The sequence below is a fragment of the Chiloscyllium punctatum genome, chromosome 35 (assembly GCF_047496795.1).
Source record: "Chiloscyllium punctatum isolate Juve2018m chromosome 35, sChiPun1.3, whole genome shotgun sequence".
Classification (NCBI taxonomy): domain Eukaryota; kingdom Metazoa; phylum Chordata; class Chondrichthyes; order Orectolobiformes; family Hemiscylliidae; genus Chiloscyllium; species Chiloscyllium punctatum.
Window position 1 is genome coordinate 20,916,507 of NC_092773.1, and position 27,382 is coordinate 20,943,888.

At 43.0% G+C, this 27,382-nt stretch overlaps 1 protein-coding gene across 3 annotated transcripts in view; it reads left to right on the forward strand.

Moving 5' to 3' along the window:
• The window catches only part of ikbkb (inhibitor of nuclear factor kappa B kinase subunit beta), a 76,394-nt gene that overhangs the window by 22,836 nt on the left and 26,176 nt on the right, over positions 1–27,382 (forward strand). For all 3 annotated transcript variants that reach the window (XM_072554240.1, XM_072554239.1, XM_072554241.1), the window contains 5 exons: positions 3,118–3,234; positions 9,986–10,080; positions 21,774–21,891; positions 23,100–23,169; positions 25,966–26,054. In XM_072554240.1, the coding sequence (XP_072410341.1) occupies positions 3,130–3,234; positions 9,986–10,080; positions 21,774–21,891; positions 23,100–23,169; positions 25,966–26,054 (477 nt within the window). In that variant the 5' untranslated portion in view covers positions 3,118–3,129. The remainder of the gene's footprint in view (positions 1–3,117; positions 3,235–9,985; positions 10,081–21,773; positions 21,892–23,099; positions 23,170–25,965; positions 26,055–27,382) is intronic.

Consider the following 27,382-nt stretch of genomic DNA (forward strand, 5'->3'; position numbering starts at 1 on the left):
TCCATCTCAGTCTTAATAATAGAGAAGAACTCTGCTCCCAAAGCTCTCTGTGGCACGGAGTTCCAAAGACTCTCAACCTCTCAGAGAATGATGTGGAGGTGCCAATGATTGGACTGGGGTAGACCAAGCTAACAGTCACACAACACCAAGTTTTGGTCCAACAGGTTTATTGAGAAGTATTAGCTTTCAAAGCGCTGTTCCTTCATCAGGTAGCCCAAGTGGGACCAGAAGACACCGAATTTAGAGCAAAAGACCACAGTGTCACGTAACTGAAACGACATATTGAACAAACCTAGATTGCTGTTAAGTCTCCCATCTTTTAAAATGGATTGCAGGTTTCAGTTCATTAATATGTTACTCATAGAACTTCTTTCAAGTGATATTCTTGAGATAACTTAAGGTATTATAAAAAAAGGTGACATCTCAGCTCAGACAATGCATTAAAGGTATGAGGTTCGAGTCTGTCTGTATCCCAATCTTGAGACTAGTTCTGTTTCCAAATTAGGAATTTATAAAAGGTTTGTTCAATATATTGTTTCAGTTGCATGACATTGTGGTCCTTTGCTATAAACTCTGTGTCTTATGATCCTGCTCCACAGCTACCCGATGAAGGAGCAGCGCTCCAAAAGCTCGTACTTCCAAATAAACCTGTTGGATGATAACTTGGTGTTGTGTGATCTTTAACTTAGTCCTCTCAGAGAAGAAATTCCTCCTCTTAAAGGCACCCCTTTGTTCTGACACCATGCCCTCTTGTGCCAAACTCACCCATAAGGGGCAACATTCTGTCAGCATTTACTCTGTCAAGCCCCTTAGGAATCCCATATGTTTCAATGAGCAGACTCCCAGCCTGTTTAGCCTTTGCTCATAAGACAATCCCTCCATACTGGGGATCCTCCGAGTGAACCTTTTCTGAACTACCTCCAATGAAATAAGGGGATCACAACTGCTCACAATACTCAAGATGTGCACTCACCTGCATCTTTCCAGATGCAGTAAGACTTCCCTCCACTTATACTCCAATCCCTTGTAATAAGAGCCAATACTCCATTAGTCTTCCTGATTACTTGCTGCACCTAGTATGCTAGCTTTCCATGTTTGTGTACAATTCAACCTGAAGTCCCTTTTCTGTTGCAACTTTCTGCAGTTTTTCCCTAATGCTGTTTTTTTTTCTTTTTCTTTCCAAAATGAATAACTTCACACTTTCTAACATTATACCTATTTGCCAACCTTTGCCCAATTACTTAACCTATCAATGTCTCTCTGTAAATTATTTGTATTCTTCTCCCAAAGTTGCCTTTCCACCTATTTTGAACTTCAAAATAATGTGACTAGGTCCTCTGCTGTTACCTTCTCCCACCAGCCTTAGAATACAGGAAAGGATAGGGCAGTGCACCTCCTCAAACATTGATATGTTAACACCGCATGGCAGTAGAGGAAGGATGTAAATGTGTGAGCAATTCCCTCCAGGAAGTGGAGAGGGATGTATACCAGACTTTACAGGGAGCACAGGAAGGGACATCAATGTGTAAGAAACAGAGTAGGCAATGAGACAGAGGGATGTCCAAGGTAATGGGACATCTGCGTAGAACTTTCCTACCAGAGTATACTCGAGAACACGTCCATTATACAAGATTCGATTCGTGTATCAATCTGTTTCCTGAACAAAATCTAATTGGGAGCAATTCACTGTCAAAATGTTGCTGTTCCTGTCCTGTGACTTTGCAGCGGTTTAAGGGAAGCTAGCATAAATATTTAATGACAGGGATCAATTCCTGCAACTACTGATTGATATATGTGATGGCATGCCACATCACACACAATTGAATTTGCCAATAGTTATTCTGTGGGGATAGCAAAGAGGGACTTACAGTCATAGAGTCGTGGAATCATACAGCATGGAAAAAAACCCTTCGGTTAAACTCATTCATGCCAACCAAGCTTCCAAAGCTAAACTCGTTCCATTTTGTCTGCATTTGGTCCAAATCTTTCTAAACCTTTCCTATTCATGAACCTGTCCACATGTCTTTTAAATGTTGTTATTTATGCCAGCCTCCACCACTTCCTCTGGCAGCTCATTCCACATAGGCACCACCCTCTGTGTGGAAAAAGTTGTCCTTCAGGTCACTTTTAAAACTTTCTCCCCTCATCTTAAGAATATACCTTCTCGTCTTGAACCCCCTGTACCCTACAGAATAGACCTTAGTAATTCATCTTATCTATGCTTCCCATGATTTTACAGATCTCTAAGGCTACTTCTCAACCTCCTATGCTCTCGTGAAAAAGGTCCCAGCTTCTCCTTATAATTCAAATTCTCCAAACCTAGTAACATTCTTAAATCTTTTCTGCACCCTCTCCAATTTAATCATGTCCTTCCTTTACGAGGGTGACCAGAACTGCACACCAAATTTCAAATTTTGCCTCCCCAATACCCAATTACCAATATTCCCTCCATCTTGTATAGGGGTAACATGGCGTTCCAACTCCTATACGCAGTGGTTTGAGCAATGGAGACAAGCATGCCAAATGCTTCATTACCACCCTGTCTACCTGTGTTGCAACTTGCAAAGAAACATTTGCCCAACCCTGAGGTCTCTGTTTGACAACACTCCCGAGGGCCTGACCATTTATTTTATTTACCCTTCCCTTGTTTGTTTTACCAAAATACAATATTTGGCTTTTATCCAATTTAAACTCCATCTCCCATTCCTCAGCCGATTGACCCAATTGATCAAGATCCCTTTGCAATCTTGGGTAACTTTCTTCATCATACCACTAAAATTGGTGTCATCCAGAAACTTACTAATCAAGCTTCCTGAATTCTCATCCAAATCATTTATATGAATTACAAACAACAGTGGACCCAGCACCAATCCCTGTGAAACACTGCTGGCCACAGGACTCCAGTCAGGGAAACAACCCTCCACCACCACCCTCTATCATCTACCTTTCAGCCATCATGGCCATTAACAACCTGTCTATTCTGGAATGACTATCACTTGTAGGGAAGTGGGAAAGTGCCCCCGGTACCTCCGCACGGTCAGGATAGTTGTGAGAAATTTTGAGAGCTCCTGATTTGTGTTGTCAGTGTAATTTTTGACTGTTCTCTTTTGCCTTCAGGCATGAGCAAGGATGAGTCGACCGCCCTCCTCTCAGAACCTGAGCTGTGGAGCATGGGAGATGAAGGAACGATTGGGGACTGGAGGTTTTGGGAATGTCAACCGATGGACTAACAAGGTAGTATTTGCTAAGTTTGAATTGCACCAGAGCACTTGAGTGCAGGCAGGAAAGGTTCTGAATTCTCGTTTTCCTTCCTCATTTAGAACATTTCTTTGGAAGTTAGAATTCTGACTTGTTTTAAACTTTTATGCATTCTGACTGGGCATGAGTAAAGTATTAAATGAATCCAGCAATGGGGGTAGAATAGAGGCAGAATGGCTACGCACTGAAAAATTCCTCTTGACAGAACATGGTTTTTCTGTGGTATAAAAGTCTCACGGTTTGCTCCCTATGTGGTTATTTTGCGTATCAAGTCATTCAGTGACTTGGTCTAATGATCCCATGACTCAAGTTCAAATCTGGACATCTGGGGACCTGAAATTAAATAACTGCAATGACAAGCTTGAATCAGTAATAGTGACCATGAAACTAGTGGAACTACTGTGGCCACAAAAGGAGGTCAGAAGCCAGAAATCCTGCAGCATGTAATTCATCTCCAGATTCCCCAAAGCCTATTTGCCAGGCCCTAGTCAAGAGTGTGCTTCCCTGGATGAGTGCAACTCCAACAACACTTAAGTTTAATACCAACAAGGAAAGTGCAATCCACTTGATTGTCATAACGTTTACAAGAAATCACTCCCTCCACCACTGATGCAGAATATACCATCTGTAAGATGCACTCAGAAATTCACCAAGGCTTCTTAGACAGCACCTTCCAAACCCCAACCACTATCATCACCAAGAACAACGGCAGCAGGTGGAATCAAACACCACCACCTGCAAGTTCCCCTGCAAGTCACGCACCATCCTGACTTGTAATTATCACCATTCGTTCAGTGTGATCGGGTCAAAATCCTGAAACTCTCTCCCAACAGCACTGTGGATGTGCTTTCGATCGCTTGAGCAATTACAAGTGGACAATAGATGCTTGCTCAGCTAGCAACCCATGAATAAATATTTTGAAAAAGGACACACAGTTTTAACTCAGCACATTAGTTACTTATCAGTTGTGTAGAAGGCTCATCATCATATTTCTGTGGGCAATTAAGAATGGACAATAAATGCTGACTTTTCAATGAATGAATAAGGGGGGAAGAAATGTTACGATCTAGCTAAATGAGTGCTGCCTCCTTGCTTTTCTAAAATACATCAAATAATGTCAGTGCATTGTTGCTGGTGTTCGGGGACAAAAATAAGTTCAAAGTGCCCCTTCAGCTCACTTAAGTTTCTGCTTTGTGTTTGGCTCGATGTTCTTGGTTATCTGATGTGTGACACTTAATTGCTCAGTCACAGAGCATGGAAACAGACTCTTCAGTCCAACCAGACCATGCTGAATATTTTCCTCAAAGCAAACTAGTCTCTTTTACCTGCATTTAGCCCATATCCTTCCAAACCTTTTCCTATTTGTGAATTAATCCGAATGTCTGTTAAATTTTGTAACTGGATCTGCATCCATCACTTCCTCTTGCAATTCATTCCACACGTGCACCACCTTTTGTGAAAACGCTGTGAAAACTTTCTTCTCTAGTTTTGAACTCCCCTACAAAGGGAAAAGACCTTTGTTATTTACCTTCCCCTTCCCCCCCCCCCCCCCCTTAATGATTTTATAAACCTCCTATAAGGTTCCCCTTCAGCCTCCTAGTCTCCAGTGAACAAGTCCCAACCTATGCAGCCTATTTTTGTAACTCAAATCCTTTCAAGGGCAAGTATTGCAGAATTTGAGTGAGTGGAGAGCTTTAAGGTGCTCGATATGGGTAGTCTTACGTTTCTATGCATTAATATTGATTTCCTGCCTGCAAGGACACAAGAAGTCAAAGCTGAGGAAAGACCTTTTTAGTCTATGAAGACTATGTCTCTTGTTTTTGTCTCTTTAACAGTTCTACATTCCCAACTGTCATGCTTGTTCAACAATGCTGTGCTCCCTCAGTCGTCCTCCTCTGATGCAGTACTTCCTCAGTATTTCACCTCCAACAGTGCAATATCATCCTCAGTACTGATCATCTGACACTGCAACACTCCCTCATTAACTGACCCTCTGAAAGCCAAGAATTCCCTCAGCACTGATCCTCCAACAGTGCAGAATTCCTTCATTATTGACCCTCTGACAATGCAGAACTCCCTCAGTGCTACGTTGGCAGCATTAGCCCAGATTTTGTGCTGAAGACTCTGAAATGAGGCTTGAATCCTTGACCTCTGTATCAAGGTGAAAGGGGTCCCACTGAGACACTGCTGACACTGAGCTGACCGAGTAGAATTGTTTGCCTTTGGTCCTTTTGGGCTTTAAATTGAGTTCAACTCCTATTTGGTTAAAAATATCTCTTGTTTTCTCTTGATTCGATGAAAGTTCCCTGCTAAACTTCTGATGGGAATTTCTGTCAAGGGAGAAGTGAATTCAAAGAAAGCACAGGTAATTCATGTATGCATTTTTCTTGAAGCATGCTGCAACTCCATTAGTGATCAGCAGTAATCCACTGGAGCAGGATTCGATTTCCCTTCCTGTCCTCCTTTTCCTCCTTCCCTCCTTCATTTTCTTATGTTTTGTCTCTGTTCTTTGCTCTGATCTCATTTTCTACGGGTGAGCAATGGCGAGCAGGGAATGGAGACTTTTGGCCAAATTCTGGGCCAAGGCCTCTTCTCAGGCCACTTCACGAAAGCCTCAGCTGCAACTCCAGATTGTAAATCCACAAAAAAGTTGAATTTCCTGAAAGCCAAAGTCTTCATCAAAATTCCTTGTGAAAACTAATATTGAAATGATTATTTGATGTCATTCACTCAAACCAGAAGGTTGTAGTTTGTGGGGGAGAAAAAGATTGAAACTTGAATGTTTGGCAAGCCCTCTGTTAAACGGCTCCTTTTGAGGCCATTGGATGCAGGGAGAGGTCATTGTTTTCTGCATGTGGAGTGTTTTTTTAATGATAGAATCATAGAGTGAAGGTAAATTTTGAGGCAGGTCATTGGGGATAACAATCTCCACAGATGGGTTCTATTCATTTAAAGATTGCTAAGTCAAGTAGAATTCTCCCAGATTATGAATTAAAAACAGCATTTCAGTCTGTCTTCTTCAGTGGCCATCTCATAAGAGCATTGCCTCGGAACAAAAAGTCCCCGAATGGGAGACTGTGGACAGACATGGTGACGTAGCTGGGTAGGGGTGTCAGGTATCATTTGTAGAATCAGAGCGTCAGAGACAGATACAGCATGGAAAGAGACTCTTCGGTCCAACCCGTCTTCGCCGACCAGATATCCAAACCTATACTAGTCCCATGTGCCAGCACTTGGCCCACATCCCTCTAAACACTTCCTAATCAGATACCCATCCAGTTGCCTTTTAAATGCTGTAATTGTACCAGCCTCCACCACTTCCTTTGGCAGCTCATTCCATACACGCACCACCCTCTGCATAAAAAAGTTGCCCCTTAGGTCCCTCTCACTCTAAACCTATGCTGTCCAGTCGGGATTCCCCTACCCCAGGGAAAAGACCTTGTCTGTTTATCCTATCTATGCCTTTCATGATTTTGATCCATGCCCCCACTGATATCTCCTCTCATCACAGCTCACTCTCCTTACCAGGTTATACTGTTTGGGGAAATAACTTCACTCTTTATGAATAATTCTCGGAAATTGGACTTTTAAAAAATATTGTGCATGGAATTCAGATTTCAGTGATCAGATCAGAATAACAGTGTAAAATATTAGATCGATGCCAGCTCCTTTGTTCATGTTTTCCTTTAATTCCATTCCCCACAGCACTGTAAATTCTTTGACTTGAAATATTTGTCTCATTTCCCTTTCGAATGTTGCAGTCAAATCTGCTTCTATGATGCTTTCTTGCAATTTATTCCAGATGTGCTTAAATCAAAAAGCCTAATTTTCTTTCCAGTTTTTTTATAGAGTCATGGAGTCCTATAGCACGTAGACCGGCCCTTTGGCCGAAACTGTTCCATGCCGACCAAAAGGTCCATCCACGCCAACCCCATTTCCCTGCACTTGGCCCATCTTCTCATCAGCCTTTCCTATCCATGCATTTCTCCAAATGCCTTTGAAATGTTGTTTATGTACCAGCCTCCACCACTTCCACTGGCAGCTCATTCCATATGCGTACCAACCTCTGTATAAAAATGTTGCCTCTCAAGTTCCCTTTTATTTTTTTCCCTCTAGCCTTAAACTAATGACCTGTCGTCCTTGATTCCCCAATCCTGGGAAAAAGACTGAGTGGTTCACTTTATCATGCCTGTCATAGTCTTAGACACCTCCATAAGGTCCCACCTCCGTCTCCTTCGCTCTAAAGAAAAGGTTCTAGCTTGTCCAACCTCTCTCTATGACTCACACCCTTGAGTCCAGGCAATATCCTTGTAACTTTCTTCTGCACTCTTTTCCAGTTTAATAACATCCTTCACAAGTATGGCTGCACCAACGACCTATATAACTTCTCAACTTGTATTCTCAGTGTCCTGACTGATGAAGGCCAGTGTGCCAAAAGCCTTCTTCACGGCCCTTTCTACCTGTGACTCCTATTTCAGAGAACTGTGAACCTGAACTCCAAGATCCCTTTGTTCCACTACGCTCCTTAAGGCCTCCCATCCACCATGAAACTCCTACCTTGATTTGACTTTCCAAAATGCAAGACTTCACGCCTTTCCATACGCCTTGCCCACTTCCCCAGCTGGTCAAGGTCCTGATGCAATTTCCGATAACCTTCCTCATTGTGCACTATACTGCCAATTTTAGTGTCATCAGCAAACTGACTAACCATGCTTTGTACATTCTCATCCAAATCATTGATATAGATGACAAACAGTAATGAGCCCAGTACTGGCCCCTGAGGCACCCCACTAGTCGCAGGCCTCCAGTCTGACAAACATCCTTCTATTATTACCCTCTGCTTCTTCCCAGCAAGCCAAATGTGTATCCAATTTTCCAGCTCCCCCTGGAATCTCTGTGATCTAACCTTGCAGAGCAGCCTACCATGTGGAACTTTATCAAAGGCCTTACTGAAATCTATATAGTCTGTGTACTGCCCTGCCCTCGTCAACCTTCCTGGTCACTTCATCAAACAGCTATAACAAATTTGTGAGGCATGATCTCCCATGCACAAATCCATGCTGGCTACTCTTAAACAAACCCTGTCTTTCCAAATCATGTCTATCTTATCACTCAGAATCTTTTCAAGTAACTTCCCACCACAGGTGTTAGGCTATAGTTCCCAGGTCTATAGTTCCCAGGTTTTTCTGGTCTATAGTTCCCAGGTTTTTCTTTGCAGCCCTTCTGAAATAAGGGCACAATATTCGCTACCCTCCAGTCTTCTGGGACCTCGCCTATGGCTAACGATGCAAAAATATCATCCAGGGCCCCCACTTCTCTCGCTTCTTGCAGTGTTCTTGAATATATCTCATCAGGACCAGGTGATTTATCCACGTTCATACATTCTAATACATCCAACACCATCTCTAATGTGATATGGAGTGTCCCCAAGATATGTCCACTAACTTCCCCAAGTTCCCAAGTCTTCATGTCTTTCACCTTGGTAAACACAGAGGTGAAATATTCCTTGAGAACCTCACTCATCCCCTGCAGTTCAACAAATACATGTCCACTTTGGTCCTTGAGGGGTCCTATTCTTTCTCTGGTTTTTCTTTACCTTTACTATACTTAAAGAACCTCTTTGGATTCACCCTAGTCTTTTCAACCAAGGCTATCTGGTGTCCCCTTTATACCATCCTCCTTCTGTAAATTCATGTATTCCCTTGATCCCAGCTGCCTGTACCTGATCCACGCCTCCTTTTTCTGGTCAAAGCCTCAGTATCTTTTTTCATCCAGGGTTCCCAATTCCTGCCAACCTTGCCTTTGACCCTCACAGGAACAGACAGGCATTGAACTTTAGCCATCTCTCTTTTAAATGCCTCCCACTTGCCAGAGATCCCTTTGCCTGCAAACAAAATACTCCAATCAATCCCTGTAAGCTCCTGTCTAATTCCATCAAAATTTGCCAATAACTTTACATTTGGATTCTTTGCTTATCACTGAAAACAGTTTCTATTTATTTATTTGTCAGAATCAATTATCAGTCCTTGAACGGCCTCTTAACTATCCCTGCTCTCAGGAGATAAATTCTAGTTTCTCTTGTCTTTCACACAGCTTCATTTCTAATGGAATTTGGTAAATCTCCTCTGCATTCTTTCCAACGCCTTGTCTCCTTAAAGTGTGGTGCCCAAAAATGAGACAGTACTGCAGCTGGCCCCCAAACTGATATTTTATACGTCTTTACTCTGTCCTTGCTTTTGTCCTTTATGCATCTATTGATGAAGAAAAGGATCCCAGACTTCTCAACTTGTCTTGCTACCTTCAAAGATTGCGTGCTTACATCTCCAGGTCTCTCTTTGCTTTCAAAATTACACCATATAAATTACGTTGCCTCTAAAATGGATCACTTCACACTTTTCTGCAGTCACGTCATCCACTATCTGTCTGCCCATTTCACCAATCTGTCAACACAGTCTGCCACGACCACCTTCACTAAATACTGCATTTTCAGTTTTCATATCATTTGCAAACTTTGAAGCAATGTCGTGAAAACCGAAGTCCAGGTCATGGATATAAATCAAAAAGAGCTGAACCCAGTGGAGCAACAATTAATACTTCTCTCCAGTCTGAACGAACCAGTCACAAATACTGTCTGTCCCTTCATCAATTTTGCATCTGGACAGCGGCTGTCCCTTTTAATCCATTAATGAGCTTGTTATTTGGGTATGTTTTGGTATTTTATTTTTAGGACACTGGGGAGCAGATTGCCATCAAACAATGTCGACAGGAGCTGAGCCCAAGGAACCGAGAGCGTTGGTGTTTGGAGATTCAGATCATGAAGAGGTGAGGGCCCTGTCACCTGACCCTTCATCTTGGCTTGACACAGAGTGAGGGACCTGCCACTTATGTCCTGTGGATTGATCCAAGGACGATCACATATCCTTTCCCTGGTGTTCTTAGCTGATGACTTTTTAATGTAAGGGGCTCGGGATGAAGGAGTTGGAGGGAAGTGGGATGTGGTGGTGGTCGTGGGGAAAGGACTTGTAATTTGAGGTGTAACAACAAGACCCATTGTGAACTGTGCAAGGTGAAGACCTTGTAGGATTAAAGAAACTTAAAGTTTCAGTCTTCTGAGTTTAGACATCTCCAAGCACTTTGCATTCGGTTACATTCTCTTGAGCAACATGGAGAAAACACAATAATTTTGCAAAACTCCCACAAACAGCAATATGGGAGGTAATCTGTTTTTATGATGTTTTTTGAAAGATAAATACTGGCTAGAAACTATCAGAGATGACAATGCAAGTTTTCCTCATGATGCTTCATCTCCCATTCAGCTCCTGCCACCCTCATCCCAATCAAAAAATTGCTACCACTCTCATTTGAACAGAATTAATTCAGAAAAGAGGCACATTGTAACCTGCTGTCTTCTTTAAAATAGTGGTTTCAAATCTTTTATGCCTGCCTGAAAAGGCATAAAACTCGCTGGTTTAAGGTCTCACCAGAAAGATGGTACTTCAGACACGATTCTGCTCCTTCAGTCCTGCATTGCAGTGTCAGCTCAGAGTTTGGTCCTGAAGTCATAGAGTGGGACTTGAACCCAAAATGTCTGACTGAGAGGCAAGAATGCTACCCACTGAGCCACAGCTGACAACTCAGAGGCAAAAGCTGGCTGGAGACAAGGAGATGGTATCAAGTCTGAAAGGAGAGGCAGATTGCCAAGCTGCGGAACATAATTAGGTTTTGGAAGGGATAAAATGCTGAAAGAGAAAAGCCACTTTGAGTGACACCTTTCTGCAGATGTGACTGCAGTGGTGAGACTGTAGCTTTTGGATATGTGTCAGTATTGTTAATGAGAAGGATGTATCTCTCTCTCTCGATTCCCAAGGGCGAGAGTATGATTCTCGAAGGGGCTGAATGCCAGACGGAATCTGCAAAACCATTCATCTCCCCACATTCTGTCTGATTATCCAGAAGCTTCTGTGTGACTTGCTCCTGGTAACATAGCTGCAAGAGAGAACCAGTGACAGAGAAAAACACGTTTTATCAGAGTTCTGAGGAAGGATCACTGGTCCCGAAGTATTAACTCTGATTTCTCTTCACAGGTGCTACCAGATCTGCTGAGCTTTTCCAGCAATTTTGTTTTTGTTTCTGATTTCCAGCATTTTACACATGTTATCATTCTCCCTCTCCAATTTTGGAAGCTTGGCATGAATTAGTTTGAGCAGTGGAAATCTCTGGCGTCAGTGCAGAGAGTCTGTCCCATCTGTGCTTACCATGTTGTGATCAAATCTAAACATGCCGTGTTCCACACACAAAGCAGGAAATTAGTTCTTCAAATTGCACAATGTCCAAACCACACTGTCTATAAACCATCACAGCTTGTTTAGATATTCTTTCCCTGAATAAACTGCCACTTTTGGCCTTCCTGTGTCAAGTTTACTTGGCTTGGAGGTTTCTTTTTGCATTCGTTTGAAATATTTCTCTGTGAGGACCAGCAGATGACCCTTTGAAAAACCTATGTGTTGTTGATTTCGGTAACTGTTAAACAGCAGCTAGATTGGTATGTGGGTCAGACATTAAGGTATCAACAGCTATCTTGATCCCCTCACTCTTATCTCTCTTCCAGCTCCTGTTGTCACCCGTGGACGCTCCATTCCCACCTTCAACCACAATTGTCAACATTTCTGCATCAAGGATACAAATTGGGAAAGGAGGCTGTTGCAATTGTATGGAGTTCAGCTAGGTGGATCTCATTAGAATCTGAGTTCCCTGTTTGGGGCTGTTAATCTGGTCCAATCAGGGACCCCTCTGACAGATATACACAGGAGTGTCAGACAGCTTGTTCACGGAGAGCTGGCTCTGAGGGAGCTGGATCAGTGTCAAGGATGCTCCACGCCTAAATAAATGACTTAGTGATGGGATACTGGCCCCGATGGAGTTAGTTCAGAGGAACTGTCTTAACCACAAACATTCTGCATTATTGGGAGAAATGCCCATGAAATATTCTGAGCTCAGGGCCTGGCACAGAAGTGTCAACAAATTGGAGTTGAATTCTAGACGAGAACCTCAAAGCCAATGTTGGTCGCCATCTCTTGCCTTAGCAAGGATGGGGAGAAATGTTGGTCATGAATTTCAGAGTACAGTCACCTCCACAATACTTGCCCAGATCAGCTGGGTCAGTTTTAGTTCCCCTAACTACAAAAGTCTTAATTTAGAACATAGAACATAGAATAGTACAACACAGAACAGGCCCTTCAGCCCACGATGTTGTGCCGACCATTGATCCTCATGTAAGGTAAACCTAATGTACGAACCCTCAAATTTCTGTGATCATATGCATGTCCAGCAGTCTCTTAAATATCCCCAATGACCTCGCTTCCACAACTGCTGCTGGCAACGCATTCCATGCTCCCACAACTCTCTGCACAAAGAACCCGCCTCTGACATCCCCTTTATACTTTCTGCCAAACAGCATAAAACTATGACCCCTCGTGTTAACAATTTTTGCCCTGGGAAAAAGTCTCTGCTATCAATTCTATCTATGCCTCTCATTATCTTGTACACCTCAATTAGGTCCCCTCTCTTCCTTTTTTCCAATGAAAAAAAGTCCAAGCTCAGTCAACCTCTCTTTGTAAGATAAGCCTTCCAGTCCAGGCAGCATCCTGGTAAACCTCCTCTGAACCCTCTCCACAGCATCCACATCTTGCCTATAATAAGGCGACCAGAACTGGACACAGTATTCCAAGTGCGGTCTAACCAAATTTTTATAGGGCTGCAACAAGATCTCACGACTCTTAAACTCAATCCCCCTGTTAATGAAAGCCAAACACCATATGCTTTCTTAACAACCCTGTCCACTTGGGTGGCCATTTTAAGGGATCTATGTATCTGCACACCAAGATCCCACTGTTCCTCCACACAGGCAAGAATCCTATCCTTAATCCTGTACTCAACTTTCAAGTTCGACCTTTCAAAATGCATCACTTCGCATTTATCCAGGTTGAACTCCATCTGCCACCTCTCAGCCCATCTCTGCATCCTGCCAATGTCCCACTGCAGCCTACAACAGCTCTCTATCCTGTCAACGACACCTCCAATCTTTGTGTTGTCTGCAAACTTGCTGACCCATCCTTCAATCCCCTCATCCAAGTCATTAATAAAAATTACAAACAGTCGAGGCCCAAGGACAGACCCCTGAGGAACACCACTCACCACTGACTTCCAGGCAGAATACTTTCCTTCCACAACCACTCGCTGTCTTCTGTCGACCAGCCAGTTCTGTATCCAGACAGCTAAATTTCCCTGTATCCCATTCCTCCTGACCTTCTGAACGAGCCTACCATGGGGAACCTTATCAAATGACTTGCTGAAGTAATTTGGTGAATAAAAAATTGCTCTCTCTGGGGCATTAGGTCCAGGACATTCGACCTTTACATTATATATGTAAAGAAGTGATTAGCTGGTGCTGACACTTCCCTCCCTTTTATCTTTTCTTTTATTTCTGCTGCAGATCCTTAACAACAATGGTAATTTAAAATTTGTGAGAAGATTTGTAGCTTGGGTGCTTGTTGTTGTGGTTCTGTTCGCCGAGCTGGGAATTTGTGTTGCAGAAGTTTCGTCCCCTGTCTAGGTGACATCCTCAGTGCTGGGGAGCCTCCTGTGAAGCGCGTCTGTAATGTTTCCTCCGGCATTTATAGTGATTTGTACCTGCCGCTTCCGGTTGTCAGTTCCAGCTATCTGCTGCAGTGGCTGGTATATTGGGTTCAGGTCGATGTGCTTATTGATTGAATCTGTGGATGAGTGCCATGCCTGTAGGAATTCCCTGGCTGTTCTCTGTTTGGCTTGTCCTATAATAGTAGCGTTGTCCCTGTCGAACTCATGTTGCTTGTCATCGGAGTGTGTGGGTACTAAGGATGGCTGGTCATGTCGTTCGTGGCTAGTTGGTGTTCATGGATGCGGACCGTTAGCTGTCTTCCTGTTTGTCCTATGTAGTGTTTTGTGCAGTCCTTGCGTGGGATTATGATTATGTTCTTATCATTTCTTAGTGCTTCCCTCTCCTTGGTGTTGAGGTTATGTGTTTGTCTTTTCCTTGTTATCATGGGGTACGATACTTTGTCTCACTGTTTGTTGTGTCTCTTCTGTCAGTCCATTGTTTCTGAGTGTGCATTCTAGTGCTGCTAGGAAGTCTGCTGTCTTGGCGTCCCTGTGGTTGTAGTTGAGTCCCTTGGCCAGTATTGTTCTTTCCGTATCTGTGAGCTGTCTGAGGGAGAGGTTTCTAATCCAGGAGTGTGTTGCGGTGTCCTGTGTGTGTGTGTGTGTGTGTGTGTGTGTGTGTGTGTGTGTGTGTGTGTGTGTGTGTGTGTGTGTGTGTGTGTGTGTGTGTGTGTGTTAGTTTGCCATTTTTTCTTGGATTCTATGGACTACCTAAAGTGCACAAACCAAACATCCCACTCCGATCCATAGTATCACTACCAGGGACACCATCACACAAACTGGCTAAAGAACTACAGCAGAAACTGAAACACCTGATCAGCAGATCCAGACAATCTATACAATCGACACAGGAATTCTTGGATATCATCAGAAATATACACATAGACAAGGAAGAAACTATGGTCTCATTCAATGTAACGGCACTGTTCACCTCTATCGACAAAACCCTAGCCAGAGAAACAATAGCCAACCTGCTGGACATACAGAACAGACAACAGACGGGGAACCTATCAACAAAGACGGCATACTCAAACTACTGGACCTGTGCCTCACAACACACTTCACATTCAACAACCAAGTATATGAACAAATCAATGACACACCCCCATGGGCTCACCCATCTCTGGACTCCTAGCAGAAGTGGTAATGCAAAGGTTAGAACAAACAGTCTTACCGCAAATTCCACCCAAACTCTGGGTCAGATATGTAGATGATATCTTTGTAATCATTACAAACACAGAAATAGTAAACACACACCGGATCATCAACGCCACACTCACAGGAATCCGATTCACTAGAGAGGAAGAAAAGGACAACCAACTCCTATTCATAGACGTGATGGTACAGAGAACACCGAACGGAGAATTCACTACAAAGGTTTACAGGAAAGCCCCACACACACAGACCAAGTCCGAAACTACGAAAGCAACCACCCCAACACACACAAAAGAAGTTGCATCAAGACACTGTTCAAAAGGGCCACAACACACTGCAGCACACCAGAACTGCAAACTGAGGAAGAAGAACACCTAGACAATGTATTCGCCAAAAACGGATACCCCCGCAATTTCACCAACAGATGCCTAAGGGAAAGACAACGGAATGAGGACATGCCACAACCCAAAGGACCAGCCACACTACCATACATCAAAAACATTTCTGAACTGACAGCCAGACTACTGCGATCACTAGGATTCATAACAGCACACAAACCAACAGCCACTCTCAGACAACAACTCACCAGGACTAAGGACCCGATACCCAGCATGAGCAAAACCAATGTAGTGTACAAAATCCCATGCAAGGACTGCACAAAACACTACCTAGGACAAACAGGAAGACAGCGAACGGTCCACATCCATGAACACCAACTAGCCACGAAACGACATGACCAGCCATCCTTAGTAGCCACACACTCCGATGACAAGCAACATGTGTTCGACTGGGACAACGCTACTATTATAGGACAAGCCAAACAGAGAACAGCCAGGGAATTCCTACAGGCATGGCACTCATCCACAGATTCAATCAATATGCACATTGACCTGGACCCAATATACCGGCCACTGCAGCGGACAGCTGGAACTGACAACCGGAAGCGGCAGGTACAAATCACTATAAATGCCGGAGGAAACATTACAGACGCGCTTCACAGGAGGCTCCCAAGCACTGAGGATGTCACCGAGACAGGGGACGAAACTTCTGCAACACAAATTCCCAGCTCGGCCAACAGAACCACAACAACAATGGTAATTGCCAGTCATTCGACAAACATAATTCCAACTAAAGTCGAGGAGAAGTGATTCGACTCCCTATTGTTAGACATTGTCATTTGCTTTTTTGAGTGTTGTGGTTCTGTTCGCCGAGCTGGGAATTTGTCTTGCAAACGTTTCGTCCCCTGTCTCGGTGACATCCTCAGTGCTTGGGAGCCTCCTGTGAAGCGCTTCTGTGCTGTTTCTTCCGGCATTTATAGTGGCCTGTCTCTGCCGTTTCCGGTTGTCAGTTCGAGCTGTCCGCTGTAGTGGCCGGTATATTGGGTCCAGGTCGATGTGTTTGTTGAGTGTCTTCATGCCACACTTAAGTCAAATGCTGACCTGATGTCAAGGGTAGCCACTCTCACTCCATGTCGAGAATTTAGCTCTTTTGTCCATATTTCGACCTATCGTGGAGTGAAGGATGGATGTGAGTGACTGAACTGTCATTTAACTGCCCAGTCGGAAAAGCTTTCTAACATACTCCTATGTTAAACTTCATTCTTCCTCGGTGCTATTATCCCCAGCTTGGTGTTCTCGACTTATTTTCCCACACTGCTAATATTTTTTATGAACAATTAGCAGAAATGATGGAATGGAGAAGAGAAAATCAAATGTTTTTCAGGCCATGGCGAATTTTCTTTCCTGTCAGTTGTTGGTAGCATTATCTTGGATATTTATTTCAATTTCCAGGTTAATCTAAGAGTGTTGGCAATCTTACTCTCGATCCTAAGCCCTCCGCTGTTAGCTCCCAGTTCCCAGACCTAGGCACTGTGTGCTAATTTAGAGATAAATCTTCCCCTGCAGTTTTCGTGCAGAAACAATGAGTACCTCAGGGCTGCATCCTGTTTATAACAAGAATGTTATTAACATTGGACTTTTATTCATAAATGTCTTGGAAAACATAATGCCACCCAGTAAAGTAAAAGAAAAAGCAATCGGTGTATAGATGTTAGAGGCTAAATGTGGGGGATTTCAGGCTAGGGAGATTAAAACAGAGAAATAAGATTTGATGCAAGAGAGAAATGTTTTTATGCAGAAGTTTGTGAGGCTGCGAAATAAGTCTGCTATTGAAGCTGACGTCAAAAACATTCAGAAATATGATATTGGAGAAAAAAGGGGATAAAGGGACATGGGAACACTGAAATGACATGGATTAGTTGTTCCTATGTTGAAAGTGATAAAGTTATACTCTTTTTAATCACACTTTCAGGGTCACTGGATGACCTCAAGGCTTCGATTTGAGAGTTTTCTCTGCAGATCTGAGTTGCTTTCACCACTGTAAAGTCAAAGATGTAAAGTCACCACGATTAAAGTCAAAGATGTGTACTGCACAGAAACAGGCCCTTTGGCCCAACTCATTCATGCCAACCATATTTCATTGAACATAGAACATTTCAGTGCAATACAGACCTTGTGGCTCTTGATGCTGCACCGACCTGTGGAACCAATCTGAACCTCATCTAACCTACACGATTCCATTCTCATCCATATGCCTATCCAATGACCATTTAAATGCCCTTAAAGTTGGCGAGTCTAGTACCATTGCAGGCAGTGCATTCCACGCCCCTACTACTCTCTGAGTAAAGAAACTACCTCTGACATATGTCCTATATCTATCACCCCCTCAATTTAAAGCTACTTCTCCTTGTGTTAATCATCGCTACCTGAGGAAAAAGGCTGTCACTGTCCAACCTATCTAACCCTCTCATTATCTTATATGTCTCAATTAAGTCACCTCTCAACCTTCTCAAATCCCTCAGCTGTTCCTCGTAAGGCCTTCCCTCCATGCCAGGCAACATCCTAGTAATCTGCAGTCATTGTTTTTACCTGACATCCTAGTAAATCTCTTCTGAATCCTTTCCAAAGCTTCCATATCCTTCCTCTAATGCGGTGACCAGAATTGTACACAATACTCCAAATGTGGTCGCATCAGAGAGATGTACAGCTGCAGCATGATCTCATGGTTCCGAAACTCAATCCATCTTCCAATAAAAGCTAACACACCATCTGCCTTTTTAACGACCCAGTCAGCCTGGGTGGCAACTTTCAGGGATCTATGTACCTGGACACAGAGGTCTCACTGCTTATCTACACTACCAAGAATCTTCGTCATTGTTCACAACTCTACTGACTTTACTGTAATCCGCAAATTTACTAACCCATCCTTCTATGCCCTTATCCAGGTCATTTATAAAAATGACAAACAACAGGGGACCCGAAACATATCCTTGCGGTACCCCATAGTAAATGAACTTCAGGATGAATATTTCTCCTCAGGCACCACCCTCTGTCTTCTTTTGGCTTGCCAATTTCTGATCCAAACCGCTAAATCACCCTCAATTCCATGCCTCCTTATTTTGTGCAATAGCTTAATCAAACAGCTTACTGAAGTCCATATATACCACATCAACTGCATTACCCTCATCTACCTGTTTGGTCACCTTCTCAAAGAATTTTCTGAGCTGAACAAGTCCTATTTGTCTGTGTTTAGCTATACCCTTCTTAAACCTTTCCTTTCCACATACCTGGGTAAAAACAATGATTGCAGATGCTGGAAACCAGATTCTGGATTAGTGGTGCTGGAAGAGCACAGCAGTTCAGGTAGCATCCGAGGAGCAGTAAAATCGACGTTTCGGGCAAAAGCCCTTCATCAGGAATACCGCATCCTGATGAAGGGCTTTTGCTCGAAATGTCGATTTTACTGCTCCTTGGATGCTGCCTGAACTGCTGTGCTCTTCCAGCACCACTAATCCAGAACCTTTCCACATACCTGTCCAAATGTCTTTTAATTGTTGTAACTGTACCTGCCTCTACCACTTCTTCAGGGAGCTTGTTCCATATGTGCACCACCTTCTGTGTGAAAAAGCTGCCCCTCAGGTCCTTGTTAAATCTTTCCCCTCTCAACTTAAATCCATGCCCTTTAGGTTTGGATTCCCCGATGCTGGGGAAAAGACCTTGGCTATTCACCTCACCTGTGCCCCTCGTGATTTCACAAACCTCAATATGGTCTTCAAAAATTCAATCAAATTTTTGAGACACAATATCCCCTGCACAAAGCCACACTGACCATCCTTTTCAAATGCACGTAGATCCTTTCTCTCAGATACCCCTCCAACAATGTACCCATCACTGACATGGGGCTCACCACTCTGTTGTTCCCTGACTTTTTCTAGAGGCCTGTCTTCAATAATGGCATAACATTAGCCACCCTCCAGTGTTCTGGCACCCCACCCATGGCTATCGATGATTAAAAAAATATCTCCACTAGGGGCCTTGCAAATTCTTCCCTCGCTTCCCGTTATGACCTAGGATACACTTGATCAGGTCTCAGGGATTTATCGACCTTCATGTGTTTTATGACTTCCAGCACCTTTTCTTCTGTGATGTGGATTCTTTTCTTTTTGAAACAGCATTTTTAATTCCCCAAATCCCTTGCTTTCAAGTCTTTGTCCAAGGTAAATACAGATGAAAAATATTTGTTTAGGATGTCACCCATCTCCTCTGGTTCCACACATAGATGGCTTTGCTGATCTTTAAGGGGCCCTATCCTCTCCTGAATTACTCTTTTGCCTTTAATATACTTGGATAATCTTTTCGATTCTCCTTTGCCCTATCTGCCAAAGATACCGCATGTCCCTTTTTTGCTCTCCTGAAATCCCTCTTAAGTGTATTCCTACACCTTGTATAATCCTCAAGCGCTTCACTTGATTTAATCATTGGAGACCATCCACTCGTCTTGCCTCAGCTAGATTTTGTAAAACGTTAGCCTAGGTGGTACCAAATCATCTGCTTTTCCTCATGTTCAACTCCCCGTCCAATGCACATTTAAAATTAATTGTGGAATCAACTTCCACCACCTTTTCAGGTAGAATATTTCAAATGCTAACAATTCTGAATGAAAACCTTTCTCCTCATCTCCTCTGTTGATCTTACTTTTACCACTGATTTTAATTTTTAATTTTACTGATGCCAGTCTTCAGCCACTTTGATGCACTCCATGTGATATTAAGAAGCAGTTGGAGGCACTGGATACTGCAAAGGCTGTGGGCCCTGACAACATTCTGGCAATAGTACTGAAGACTTGTGCTCCCGAAATTGCCACACCCCTAACCAATCTGTTCCAATACAGCTACAACACTGTCATTTATGTGACAGTGTGGAAAACTGTCCAGCTATGTCCAGAAAAGCAGGATAAATCCAACCCAGAAATTGTTGCTCCATCAGTCTGCTCTCACATATCAGTAAAGTATGGTGTCATCAACAGGACCTGACCTCTCAGCTCGTGACCTCATTATAGTCTTGGTTAAAACATGGATAAGAGAGCTGAATTCCAGAGGTAAGGTGAGAGCAGCAGCACTTGACATCAAGGCCATATTTGACAGAGAAATATTAGGGAGTCCCAGCAAAACTGATAACAATGGGAACGAGGGGGGAAACTCTCTACTGGTTCCAGTCGTACCGAGCACATAGCAAGATGGTTGTGATTGTTAGAGGTCAGTCATTCCAGCTGCAGGGCATATTTACATGAGTTCTTTGGGAGGGTGTACCTGGCCCAACTACCTGCAGCTGCTTATTCAATGACCTTCCCTGAAGTGTGGATGTTCACCGATTGCGCAATATTCAGCATGATTCCCAACTCCTCAGATACAGAAGCAGTGCATGTTCAAATGCAACAAAACCTAGACAATAGTCCGGTTTGGCTCGCAAGTGACAAGTAGTATTCATGCTACACAAATGCAAGGCAATAACCATCTCCAGTCAGAAAAAAACATGTCCACCATCTCCGTGGCAGTGTGACAGAAGACTCCCCACTTGCCTGGATGAGTGCAGCTCCAAACAGCATTTATGAAGATCAGCACCATCCAGGACAAAGGCGCCCACTTGATTGGCACCACATCCACAAGCATTTAGTCCGTCGACTACCGATGCTCAATTCACACTGCTGCTACTATCAACAAGATATACTGCAGAAATTTGCCAAAGTTCCTTAGACAGCATCTTCCAAGTCCTCAGCCGCATCCATTTCGAGGAAGAAAGGCAACAGATACATGGGAGCACCACCCCCTGCAAATTCCCCTGCAAGTTCCCCTCCGAGCCATTCACCATCCTACCTTGGAAATGTCTCGTTGTTTCTTCACTGTTGCTGGCTTAAAATCCTGGAACTTTCTCCCTAACACCACTGTGTGGGAGTCCCTACACTACGTGGACTGCAGTGGTTCAAGAAGCAGCTCACCCACCTTCTCAAGGGCAACTAGGAATAAGCACTAAATGATGGCTAGCCGGCAATGCTCATGTCCGATAAGTGAACAAAATTCTCACATCATCTTGAAATCCTCTAAACTTTGTCCACTCCAAGCAGAGGTTTCAAAACTTGCCCAATCTCTTCTCAGGACTGAGGTCTCTCATTCTTGGGAATATATTGGCAAACCTCCAAACTAAGGCCTTCACATCTTTACTGAAGTGTGGCCTGGAATTGTCCACAATACACCAGCTGAGGCCTGTGATCTATCAAGTTTGCTTTTGTTGACCTTGCAGATTGGGCTAACTCCATTTTAATTTATCCAGGTTGAACCATGTCAACGTGGTGGCAGCGCGAGATGTTCCCGAGGGAATGCAGAAACTTGCCCTCAATGACTTACCTTTGTTGGGAATGGAATATTGTGAGGGAGGAGATCTTCGCAAGGTTCGTACTGCGCTCCGCGAGTCGCTGTCCTATGCTGTTAATGTTCATTGTGTCACTGTGAGTGATGTGGAGTGTTGGCAGGTCTGTACCTTCCAGTTTTTTTCCTTCTTTCATTCCTTTTGTCCCTTTGCTTTCTGCTTCCTCCTTTTCTCTTTCCCTGCCCTTCTCTTTCCTCCGCCTCCTCCCTCTCTTTCCCTGTTTCTCTCCCTTCTTTCCTTTCTTTTACCTCCTTCCATTGCTCTGTACTTCATGCTCTTCCTCCTCTTTTTTTCCTTTCTTTAGCTACCTCCCTCAATCCCTTTTTCTGACCACCACTCTCTTTTTCCCTCCCTTTGTTTTTCCTTTCCTCTCTCTCACTGTCCTTCTTCCTGTCACCATTTCTTAACTTCACTGTGTTTTTCTCGCTCTGCTCACACCATTCTTTTTTTTTAGTGGGTTAGATGAGATATAGGAGAAAGTGAGGACTGCAGATGCTGGAGATCAGAGCTGAAAATGTGTTGCTGGAAAAGCACAGCAGGTCAGGCAGCATCCAAGGAGCAGGAGAATCGACGTTTCGGGCATGAGCCCTACTTTCCTCATTCCTGAAGAAGGGCTCATGCCCGAAACGTCGATTCTGCTGCTCTTTGGATGCTGCCTGACCTGCTGCGCTTTTCCAGCAACATATTTTCAGCTTAGATGAGATATAACACAGAGGAAAGATGCTTTGGGTTGGGTTGGTGCTTGGCAAAGATTTGGTTGGGGAAAATGACAGCGTGGAAAATAGTGCCTGCTGATGGGCAAGTCATAGGATATTGCTAGATTGGGAATTGTGATCACATCTGTCCGAGGAAGAGACGAAAGGAAAGTGAGTTTCCGAAAGATCTAACTGTATAAGACTTCAGAAACTTTACAGCTTGTTTATACAAAGATTTCTTTGTAATTTGTGTGATATAATTCATGGATGTGGGTTGCCTCCCTGATAACACTGGGGATGTGAGTTGTAGATTGGAGCGCGTTCAACTCTGTCCTTCATTATGACTGTTTTGTTCAGAATCTTACATGTGTGTAATTTTGATTCTCTTCTCTTTGTGGGGAACACTCTTTGACAAAATTACTCATCACTGTGATTATCTGAAGTGTAAACACCTCACTGCCTTCATGAGCCATGTTGTTTCCTATTCTTTTGTGTATTGTCCACATTCTAACTTTACTTTGTCTTGTTGTTCCAGTTTCTGAATAAATTTGACAATTGTTGCGGGATGCGTGAGAGTTCAGTGCTAACCCTTCTCACAGACATTGGTGAGTATAGCAAGTGTTAAGGTTCTGCACTGGGCTGCACTCTTAGAAAGGGGTTACAAAGATTGTTGACAGCTTTGTATTATCCTGATTGCTCACTAATCTCAAGAAAGAACTCTCACTACGGCCTGATATCAGGGATAAAGCGTTAAAATACATGAAGAGATTGCATAGATTTGGCTCGTATTCCCTCAATTATAGACTACCCCTTCATGTAATTCAAGTGTTCCAGATGATTGAAGGATTTAATAAGTTAGTTAGAAAGAACCCAGTTTCTTCTGATAGTAAGAGTCCAGTAAGGGGCAGAACTTTGAAATTAGAGGGATTCAGAGGTAATATTAGTCACACAAAAGGGAGTGCAAGTAAAAGGTTGTTGGGGACAGTCACTTTTCAGTATTCAGGAATAAGAAACCAAGACAGATAAATGGAATTAAAATCAGCTGGGATCTAATTAAGTTACATAACAAGTTCATGGGCTGAATGGCCTCCTGTGTTCCTGTGCCACACCAGTCATAGGGCTGGCTGATTGGAGAAGATATGATGCATCATTGAGCTGTCAGCTCTCTTTGCTCACAGTGAGGTGAGGTGGTGGGTGTGGGGTGGGGGAGGCGTCTGAATGCGAACACATTTAAAAATACTTATTTGAATCTTACACTTCCCGGATGTTGCCAGCTCAGCCCTGTGGTCATGGTATGGGCTCATGCATACGCACCCTAACTGTCCCACACGAGCAGCCCTTTCTTTCTTCCCCCTCAGTTGGCCATGATATCATGCAGCGTAATCTTTTGAAGTGACTTTTCACCTAATTGTCCCTTTTTCCTGATGCCAACTTGTGTTAACTGGATCAGCGCTGCCCTCGTTCCCTGATAGTGAATTTATCCGTTAATTTGGTTTCCTTTCAGTCAGTCAAGCCGTAGCTCATATGTCAAAAGATGTAACTATGACTCTAATTGCAGGAGAATGGAGTCACGTTGAAGAATTATTAATGGGAGGAAGGAGGTTGTGACTGTTGTCTCATTTCCTTCTTCCTGCAATAGAGTATAGGAGCTGAGAAACTCACGTTGCTGTTCGCTGTTACTCACTGAAGCTGATACTTACTGATTACCAGACAAACTTCTGTCTCTGCTAAATGTGCTGCCACTCACATTCCGGTTTTCACTGCCTGTATCCAGGTCTTTTCCAGTTTGTTATTTCCATCATCAATTGAATACGAACAAATATTCTCCTCTTCTCCAGCCTCTGTGCTCTTCTCAATCATATTATGCCAGGGATAAAGTCCATCCATTGAAGAGGACCATAGAATGGTTAAAGCACAGAAGGCAGCTAATTAGTACATGCCAATTCTCTGTCAGAGCATTTCCTCAACATACGTTCCTCCAATTTCCCCTGCACATTTCTTCCTCTGGAAGACAATTATCCAATTCTCTTTTGAAAGCCACAATCATACCTGTCACCATCATGCTGTTGGGCATTGTAGATCATAACCTCTCACTGCATCAAAAAAAAAGTTCCATCATTTTGGTTCTTGATTCTTCCAAGATGGGATCAGTATCTTCTGTTTCCTCTGTCCAGGCCCCTACAACTTAAACACCTCGATTAAATTACTTCTTAATCTTAATCTTTGCTTTTCTTAAAGGAAATAAGTCCAACATCATTGAAGCCAAGAAGCCTTATCCATGATCTTGCAGCCAGTTCCTCACTAAGCTGTACTTCACATGTTGATAGGGCATAACTTTGGCAGACAATAAATCTAAATCCCTCTATCATCTTCCCACATCAGGATGGTAACTGACTAGCACATCTTGCCGTTATCATGTCGTTAAAACAGCAACATGTTCAAAATGCATCACATGGAGAATTATCAAACCAACGTTGACTCTGGACCACATCATAAAATGTTAGGACCAAATATTTTGCTGAAGAGCTGGGAGGAAAAAGAGGTGAAGAAATTCAGGGAGAAAATATGAAATCTTAGGATTATAGCAACTGAAGGCATGTCTACTATCGTGCATCAAGAATGTGAAGTAGCCTGAAATGTAGAAGTAGAGATCTTTGGAGAGTTGTGGGGCTGAAGGGAATGATACAGTTGTGGGGGAAAGGAGGTAACGGTGCAGGAGGATGGCATAAGATAAATGCTGATAACATGGAAATGACAAGGTCAACCAGGGAGAATCTTTAAATGATGTGAACAATGGGTTTTACAGGGTTTTAATTCAGGACAGTGAAACCTTTTGCCCGATGGCTCCATATGAGCATGAACCCATGAGCCATCTCCATCCCAGCCTCTGCCTAATTTCTAGACATCCTGACACTTGATCTTAATATTCAGGGATGAACTACACTAGATATATTTTTCTTCAGTAAAGGTAAGAAGGGATATGGGCCAAAGATTGATATATGGAGTTAGGCTACTGATCAGCCATAATTTTACTGACTGATGAAATAGGCTTAAGGGGCTGAAGAGCCTACTCTTGTTTTATTGATCCTGACATTGTCAGACTCAGTAGTATCTTTGAAAAGGAAGTTGAATAAATACTTGTGAAATAATTGCAGGTTAATGGGAAAACTGCAGGGTAGTGGGTCTAACAGGATGGCTCTTTGAAGGAGTTAGTGTAGGGTGACCAAATGACCACCTGTACAAAAAAACAGTTGAAGGTGGAGGTTTCCACTGTTTGAGATCCTGCACTCAATGAGCTCAAGCAGGAGGTTGTGCAATGATTTCAGCAGAAAGGGTGGGTTGTATTTGGGACGGTATGCTCTGCCTGATGTTTTGACTGTTGCGAGTCTTTGGTGTTTTAGCTTCTGCTCTCAGGTACTTGCATGAAAACAGAATCATCCATCGTGATCTGAAGCCAGAGAATATCGTTCTACAGCAAGGAGAACAGCGGGTGAGTGACACTTGGGCCAGTGTTGGTGAAACAGCCTTCAGTTGTTTTGAAGCAGAAAAGCAGCTCCATCAATGTTTAGATTAGTGAAAGTGTTGCTTGTTTTAATACTTTGGTACCTGGTATGATAATTATTGAATCAGCGATAACTGTATATACTGGCTCAGATGTGACATTGTGAAATATCACCCAACAGCTTCTTGAGTTTGGTTGTACTGTTTTATATGCATTCATAAGTTCTGTTGGCATTTCTAGCATACCCTTATTTGCTCTGAAAAGGTGGTGGTGAACTGTTGCTGCCTTGCTAGTGCACATTAGAGAGAAATTCAGACTCAATCACCTTACTATGTTTCTGGAGTCACGTGTGGGCCTGACAATAGAAGGCTGACAGATTCCCTCTGTAGAAGGACATGTGAACCAATTAGATTTTTACAATCTGACAGTTTCATTTTTTTTAACTTAATGAATTTCTCATTCTCAAATTGGAATTCAAACCCAACTCTTTGCATGACTAATCTAGATCTCTTGAATAAATTGAATAATTTATCCATTTCACTGCCATACACATTCATTGTCATTCTTCTTTGTAGAAATAGTATAATTTTGATTAAAGGAGGATGTCAATGTTTCTTTGTACTGTTCTTTCAACCTTTTACACTTCATAACCGGGGAGGCCATTGAGCCCTTTGACTCTCTTCCGCCGTTCAATGAGATCATGACTGATCTGTATCCTAACTCCTTTTACTTGACTCAAGTCCAAATGCCATGCTTGACCAAAGAATTGTTGATCTCAGATTTAAAATGAAAATTGAGCAAGTATTTTCTGCTTTTTTGTGGACCATGCTCCAGCTTTTTTTTTTCTCTCCTCTGATTTTAATGCCAGGTCTCTTCCCCTAGATTTCCTCACCAACCGATCAATCCACCCTCTTGATTCCTGTCAAAATCCTAAATCCCTCATTCATGTCTTCAATATTCCAGGGAAAACAAGCGTAATTTATATGATTTCTGTTCATTATCCTACTCTTGTAGCTCTGGTAACGTCCTGATAAATCTGTGTTGAATCCTTCCACCACAGTGGGAGGCAATGGCCTAGTGGTATTATCGCTGAACTGTTAATCCAGAGACAAGGAAATATTCTGGGGACCTGGATTCAAAATCCCGCCATGGCAGATGGTAGAATTTGAATTCAATAAATGTCCTGAGTTAAAAGTCTCATGACCATGAAATCATTGTTGATCGCTGAAAAAAAACCATTTGGTTCAGGGAAAGAAACTACCATCCTTACCTGGTTTGACCTACGTGTGACTCTAGACCAACAGAAAAGCAGTTGA